Source organism: Acanthisitta chloris, unplaced genomic scaffold, assembly GCF_000695815.1.
Source record: "Acanthisitta chloris isolate BGI_N310 unplaced genomic scaffold, ASM69581v1 scaffold27882, whole genome shotgun sequence".
Taxonomy (NCBI): domain Eukaryota; kingdom Metazoa; phylum Chordata; class Aves; order Passeriformes; family Acanthisittidae; genus Acanthisitta; species Acanthisitta chloris.
Window position 1 is genome coordinate 35,202 of NW_008659220.1, and position 6,988 is coordinate 42,189.

The 6,988-nt window shown below is 38.4% G+C and overlaps 1 protein-coding gene across 1 annotated transcript in view; it reads right to left on the bottom strand.

Annotated features, from left to right (window-relative positions):
• UBR5 (ubiquitin protein ligase E3 component n-recognin 5) overlaps nucleotides 1-6,988 on the bottom strand; it is a 64,552-nt gene that overhangs the window by 29,131 nt on the left and 28,433 nt on the right. The window contains exons 16-21 of the mRNA XM_009069318.1: nucleotides 6,302-6,445; nucleotides 6,095-6,206; nucleotides 5,734-5,888; nucleotides 4,694-4,891; nucleotides 3,398-3,608; nucleotides 2,764-2,808 (exon numbers count right to left, since the gene is read on the bottom strand). Of these exons, the coding sequence (XP_009067566.1) occupies nucleotides 2,764-2,808; nucleotides 3,398-3,608; nucleotides 4,694-4,891; nucleotides 5,734-5,888; nucleotides 6,095-6,206; nucleotides 6,302-6,445 (865 nt within the window). The remainder of the gene's footprint in view (nucleotides 1-2,763; nucleotides 2,809-3,397; nucleotides 3,609-4,693; nucleotides 4,892-5,733; nucleotides 5,889-6,094; nucleotides 6,207-6,301; nucleotides 6,446-6,988) is intronic.

Below are 6,988 nucleotides of genomic sequence, written 5' to 3' on the forward strand. Positions count from 1 at the left end.
TACAACCCTAAGCACTGTAACACCTAAACGCTCTACTCAGCAGGAGGACCAAATTGTGTCAAGTGCTATCCAAGAAAAAAAAAAGCCTCACTCTATAGTTACAATACAACTTGAAGCAGTCACCTGAATCAAAGACCTAAGGTAGATTTATTTATCTGCAAGATAAATAGACAGGTAACACACTGCAGTCACTGTACAAGGTCTGCAGAGACTAAGTTACTGCTTCTTCAGGAGCTACTGACAATTAAAGATCACACAGCCACTACACAGCGAAATATACACTAGCTCCATGGAGCCAGAAAGAGCTGAAAGAGAAGTCACTGTCAGCATGACACAGGCCAGGAGAGGGACAATTTTCCTTTCGATGGAGTGAAAGAATTTTTGGTACATTTCTGAATAAAGAAAAGTATTTCATTAAAGTGACTCCAATCAGTCTTTCAGGACATGTCACAAAGTTGCTGGGGCGAGTGCCCACTTTCCATTTAAAAGCTTTTCAAACTGACAGCCATCATCCTCCGCACACTTATTTTCACCACCGACAGTATTAAGACCTGGATAATTCCTTGGGGTTTATTTTAACAAGAAAGTACTATTAATACTTTGCATTCAATGAATGAAAGAACAAAGTAATCCAGTGGTCTCTGTCAGCTTTTAATCTATGTTTACTCTTTAGATCTTTCTACTCACCATTATCTGACCTTAGGTTTTGCTTGTTCACAAGCATGTGCAGGTTTCTTAGACAAAAATCACCTACTACCCACAGCAGACAACCACTGGCACTTCACAGAATACTACTCTTGTGCCCCTTAGATCTATACTAGTTGATCTGTAGCTTTCACCAAATTGCCACTGTATTTGAGCCATATTCCTTTCTAAGACCCACTCCTTCTCTTACCTCATGACCTATCAACTCAGTACCTCTGGAGCCCTCATGCAGGGGGTCACAACTCTCAAAAGTGATCCTTCAAGCAATATAACCATTCCCTGCAACAGAAATTTCACCTGCTCTGCAGAAAGTAAACTGTAACTGAATGTTTGCTGTTTTACTGATGAGGTTGGCATTCATTTTTGGAGACCTGTCAATTGTAAATGCTCTGGCTCTAATGGTAATTTGCTGTTCTGTTGTCTAATAAAATCTGTCCCAATTCTCTAGGCAAAAAAACTCAGTTTTTATGTGTTCAGTTATGTCAGCTGAAATTTAGTATCATAACTCTCTAATGACTTCACATGCTTTGGTATTTTTTTTTGGACCTGTCTTTACTCAGATCCTTTTTACCGGCAAGACTGAGGAGACAGAAATTCACAAAAACAGAGCAGCCTTCACCCACCTTTGTAGCTCTGGGGCCACTTTTCCTGCAATTCATTTATCAAACATTGCAGGAGATATGGCAAAACTAGGCACAGGATATGGGGGGGGGGGGAACCCACAAAAAAAAAAAGCTTATCCCTGCCCTCAACTTTTTCTTCCTGCCACTTAAGGAAGAATCTGTATGAAGAAGAGTAAAGAATCTCAGGCAGGCACCAGCTGGGAAGGGGCAATATGTTCTGAAATCGTTAAGAAACATCATACCTGTAGTCTGGAATTGAAGCCTTTACTCCTAAATCAAACTTCTTTTATGGTTTAAGAGATGGCCACATAAAACTCACAGACAGTAACATTTGTCACCACTGCCCTCCAGATGATGCACAGAAAATAAGCTTGTCCTAATATCCATCACTAACAGTTACAGTGGAAGCAAAATGTGACCTAAATCTAAAGATGTGAATCCTCTTCAAGAACAAGTTTTATGAGGGGAAAGAGAGAGGCAGAGGAGTGTTACAAATCTATCAGGTTCACATTTTTCATTTTCCAGAAAGTTAAATTACGTCCAAATGAAGTTACTGACAAAAATGTCAAGGTTGCAAAGACAAGCACTCAGATTAGGAAAAGTCAGATTAAGTTTGCCTATGCATCCTTATTTCAGTTTCCTTGCGTGCTTATAGTAAAACACTCTTCAGTTGCACAGCTGGGTTTTGTTTGGTTATTTTGGGTTGTCATTTTGGTTTGGATTTTTTTGCCACCCCCTGCCCCCAGCAACAAGACCCCTGCCTCAATCAGTGCACAGGATGGACGACACACTAACGATGAAGGGTTGCACAATGAGCAAGCTGTTCATGCCTTGTTTGCTTGCAACATTTGGAAGGCACATAATAAGGCAGCAACAGCTTGGCAAGGAGAGGGGGAAACATTATCTTGTGTTTAATGCCACCGAACATCACTTTGGAGAACTGGAACCTATTTCTGCCACATCTAACCGCACACAGAACTTTGTGAAACAAGTTTTTACAGATGAATGTGATACATTTTACTCATTTTTTGACACCTAATAGGTGCTTGACTCACAGAAATAATTAACATTCACAGAACAACTAAAACTACTATTAATTCAGCTCTAGAATAAAGTGTTTTGAAGTAACATGTCAAAAAAAATGAGATCAGCCTTTAGGCTTCTTTAACAGAACCCTCAAAATTAGTTAATAGCTTTGAATACAGAAAAACTTCAAGCAAGAGATGAGAAAGCTGTGGCATTACCCCCATTTTATAAACAGGGATATGAGGAACAATTAAGGTGTATAAATGACTAAAATTCAATGACAGCACCATACAAAAATCCCACAAGGAAGTTCATTCATTATTCAGTGCAGGGTTTGTATGGTGTGCAATAGTAAGGAATGGGGCCACACACTGAATGATGAGGATAAAAAGAAATATTGAATAGCTACCCATTCGGTGAGCACCGTCCATCTTGTGCACTGAATGAGGTAGTCCTGTGGAAAAAATAGTATGACGGTGTAATTAAAGACCATTTCACAATGCATACCCATGTATAGCACATGGGTAAACTTCATTCTGGCATTTCCTAATTTCTGAGTGCGTGACTTAGCAACCTTGTTCTGTCAACATGCTTTTCCCACAACATATTTAACAGGCAGGTTTACATGGTGTCAGTAACCAGCATCAATAGGTCATTCCTTCATGTTGCTTCATACATGTCAAGGGCAAGTAGCATTTCTTATTGGAGGCATTAGCACATACTATAACAGTTGAAAAACATTAAATACCGTTTCTCATAGAAGTTTACTAGTCATACAACAGGGACACTAGTGATATAAAGGCAGAAAATCAATATGTGAATGTCAAAAGTCTTTTACAATTAACAGAAACAGCATACTGCTCTTAACTATTGAATTCTTGTAAAACCTTATGAGAGCAAGAAAAATGTCTCAGCACCTTTGAAAAACTGACATTCTAGATGCTAAATTTTAATATGCTCATATATGAAGAATGAATCCTTTATTTCAGATTTTCTTGAAAATGCATAAAAAGTAATTATTTCCATGATACTGTTGAGCTCACCCTCTTCCTCTTTTGTTTCTTTGTTGCTGGTTGGAAAGCACACAGACACACAAGCATGCAGAATATTACGGTTTCCATCACATCTATGGCCAAGGAACGTCTGCAGCACTTGTGGGTTCTGATCCAGGACAACTGCTTGTTCAAGATTCATCAGGTATTGTCTGCAAGCCTCGTAGTCACATCGAAGAATGTGCTGCATTAATGTTTGTTTCTGTACAAAAAAGGAAAAATATTTTAGAAATTTAAAATACAAAAGGCAGATATGTACACTTTCTAAATACTTCTAATTTTCTGGTTTTGAAGTTAATAGAAAGGTCTTAATCTGGGACACTGGCTGGAAATCAGTGCAGGAACTGTTGGGGAATATGCATCATCTCAGCTATAGCACTGTTACAAACAGAGCAGTGTGTACTCAGGCACAGACAAGCTAAAGGAACAGAGAGGCTTAAGCAGCAGGAAGCTATCAGACTTACAAAAGCATATGCCCTTGGCTTCACAGCTGCATACTTAAAGTAGATTGCTTCTATTTCATGGCTACATGTAAGGGGGGGGAAGTGGTACAGCTGAAAAAACCTAAGGAGTCTACATGAACTAGCTCTTACATATTTCTTTTTACACAAGTCATGTATGCACTGAGAAGGAAACGATTAGAAGTTGCTGAAAGTCTGGGAGGCTCACTCCACATGTAACAAGCTTTTCCACAAGGATGGAATACTGCCTCACCAGGCAATCACTCTCAGTCCAACGGGTACACAGAACCTCCGGGTGGCAGCAGAGCACACAGCACATCTACCTACACTGCCCCAACACTGATGAGCTTTTACAAGTATGACATACAAATTCACAAGATGAGGACAGAACTCTACAGGTGACTCGAGTGAAAAACGTTAGCTTGACACTCAGTTTCCTAGTGTATGGTCTAAATAAAAGATTTTAAAAAAAAAAAAGTTGGCATTCTCAAAAAAATTGTTGTTTTCAGAAAAGCTAGACACCCATAAGACAAATAAAACTGTACAACGTTAACAGACATTAAAAGGTAGTAATTATAAAACTAATGCCTAACCAATCTTACTAATCAAATCCTGATACAGAAGTCATGTACCCCCAAAACGAATCTTTCACTTCACTTGGAAAATTTCTGTTTTCACGTTTCTAAGACAATCTTTCGTTGAAATCAGTTTTTTTTTAAATAGTCAAAATACAAATCAGTATCTAAGCAAGAAACTTCTTTAAGCGTAACTATATAAAAGCAAGAGGAAAAAACCATACAATTCAGTAGTAAAGAAAGTATTTTACCTCAACAGCCATAATGATAATAGCAGCTTTCTTTTTGATGGTCGAGTTAGCAGGAAGATTTGTTAAGGAATGAACACCCATTCCAAGACTACTAATGGGTGGAAGATCAAGCCAGTCAGGGTCTCGTATCCCACCCATACAATCTTTTGCCATTGGATAGATTGTACCATTTCCATCTCTAAGAATAATAGGCGACTCCTACATTTGGGGAAAAAAAAGGTTTTATCATTAAGTCCCCACAATTTATAAATAACGTCCTTCCCAAAAGGTTCAGTTCTTCCTGACTGCCAGCAATGACAGCAGTTTACCCAAGGTTCTCTTTTGTGTCATTGCCTCCTGTCATTACAAGTGGTGCAGCACAAGATAGGAGATTCCCTTTTGCAAACGCCCCAAATGTGCTTAATGTAGTAAATACTATTAGAAGTATCTTCCTTATGATATACATATAGACATTCATTACAAAATGTTACCAGTGAAACAAGTAGTACCTCTACTTTTAGCTGACTTAAATGTGTCAAACAAAAGTTGAGTACATTGAAATGAAACATTCAAATTCAGTTATTTTGCCAAAAATGTTTCCTTCAGCTATCCTAAAGAAAGTGTATCATGTTTGTGGGGGAGTTGGATGAAACAGCAATATATCATTCTGTGTGTCAAACACAGATTTTTATTTTTTTTTAACATTTTCATTTATTCTCACGAGTGGGTTGTTATCTGACCCAGTTCCAAAATACAGCCTGCAACATTACAAAATACAGCTAGACAACAAGTTAACACTAACCCAGGAACCGTTCTGTCAAGTTTTTTTTCCTGTTCAACGTTCAAGGTAGAATTTCAGTTGGATGTGCTGAGGTGAGTCGATTGCTATTCCCCTTATTCCTTCAAAATACTAATGGTAGCAGCAAGTCTTTCATAAACTGTTTTAAAAACTACTTCTTTGCTAGACATTGGAAAAGCCTTACAAAAGGCTGTACCATCTCATTCAAAGATGATGGAAGGAAAGGGCAGTGAGGTTAAACGACTGAGACAAAACTACAAACCTGTCCAGCTGTAAAAATAGCAACACTTCTCTCATTCTGACCCAGGAATGCAATGCTGCTAGTAGGGAAATTGTTTTCCTGTTCAGCCTTTCCTGTGGCAAGGTCAAAGATGCAGTATCGAACCCAGTTCCCAGTTTTCAGCACAGCATGCACTCCTTCAAAGATCACAAAGAAAAAAGTTAGTGTGTTTTACTGATGGCATCCAGTAAAAGAAGTCCTAACTAAAGCACTTTCAAGGAATTACTAATATCAATGGAAATAGATGTTTAAGTTCTTTTGACAGTAGGTGGTTTCCACTAGGATGAGAGACAGCTAATAAAGGAACCAGCAGAGCTGGACTTAAAGGATAAGTCCTACTTACCTTTTGAATCTACATTCACTGCTAGGATCTCTGTTTTTTCAGGAATGCACAGCTTTTTAGGTGTCCTTTGGAAACAGTCAGGAACTTTTGGAGTTCCACCAGTTTTTACGACCTGAAAACACAGGTAAAATTTTAAGCTGCAGTTAAGCATGCGGTGCTGCTGTTCTAAAGTGCTGATTGTTTTCTCAGTGTTTCACAAACTCATACCTGCAGTTCATCTATTCGGAGCAGACGACAGTCTTGGAGAAGAGAAGAAGGATCGGGATCTGAATTAGAACTGCTCTGACAGTTTGCATTACTGGAGGTGCCTGGAAATTTCACAGCAACGTATGCACCATCCACTTTTAGCACCTGCAGAGAGAGAACATCACAGCTTTACCAAAAGCTTTGGACAGAATCTGACCTACTTCCAAATAAACCAAACCTTTATCTCAGATAGAAAAATATTTACAATAGGCAGTGATAAAATTCTACAGCTCTTGGTTATTAGCCTTGTCATTTTGCTAAAATTACCAAAATCTTTAAAATTTGGACTTCTTAATGACTTGATAAGCATCTTGAATCAAATCAAAGCTCCCTCCATTTCAACATCCTATGTCGAACAGGAAACAACATTAACTGATCAGACAAGTTCCTACTGATACTCCCCTGGCCTCTTTCCAGCTTCTACTTCCTGGAAACAGCAGGACGACTTCATGTTTAATAGCCTGGATATGCCCTTCTCTGACTAATTTGTCCAATCACTTTCAGAAATAAACACTATTATTGTAGCAATTAATTCCAAACATTAGCTAACAATTTAACAGCAAAAAAAAAAAAAAAAATCTACACTGAAGCTTCTTACTTCAAGTGCCCATTAGGTCTTATACTACAAAACATAGGAAATATTTCCCC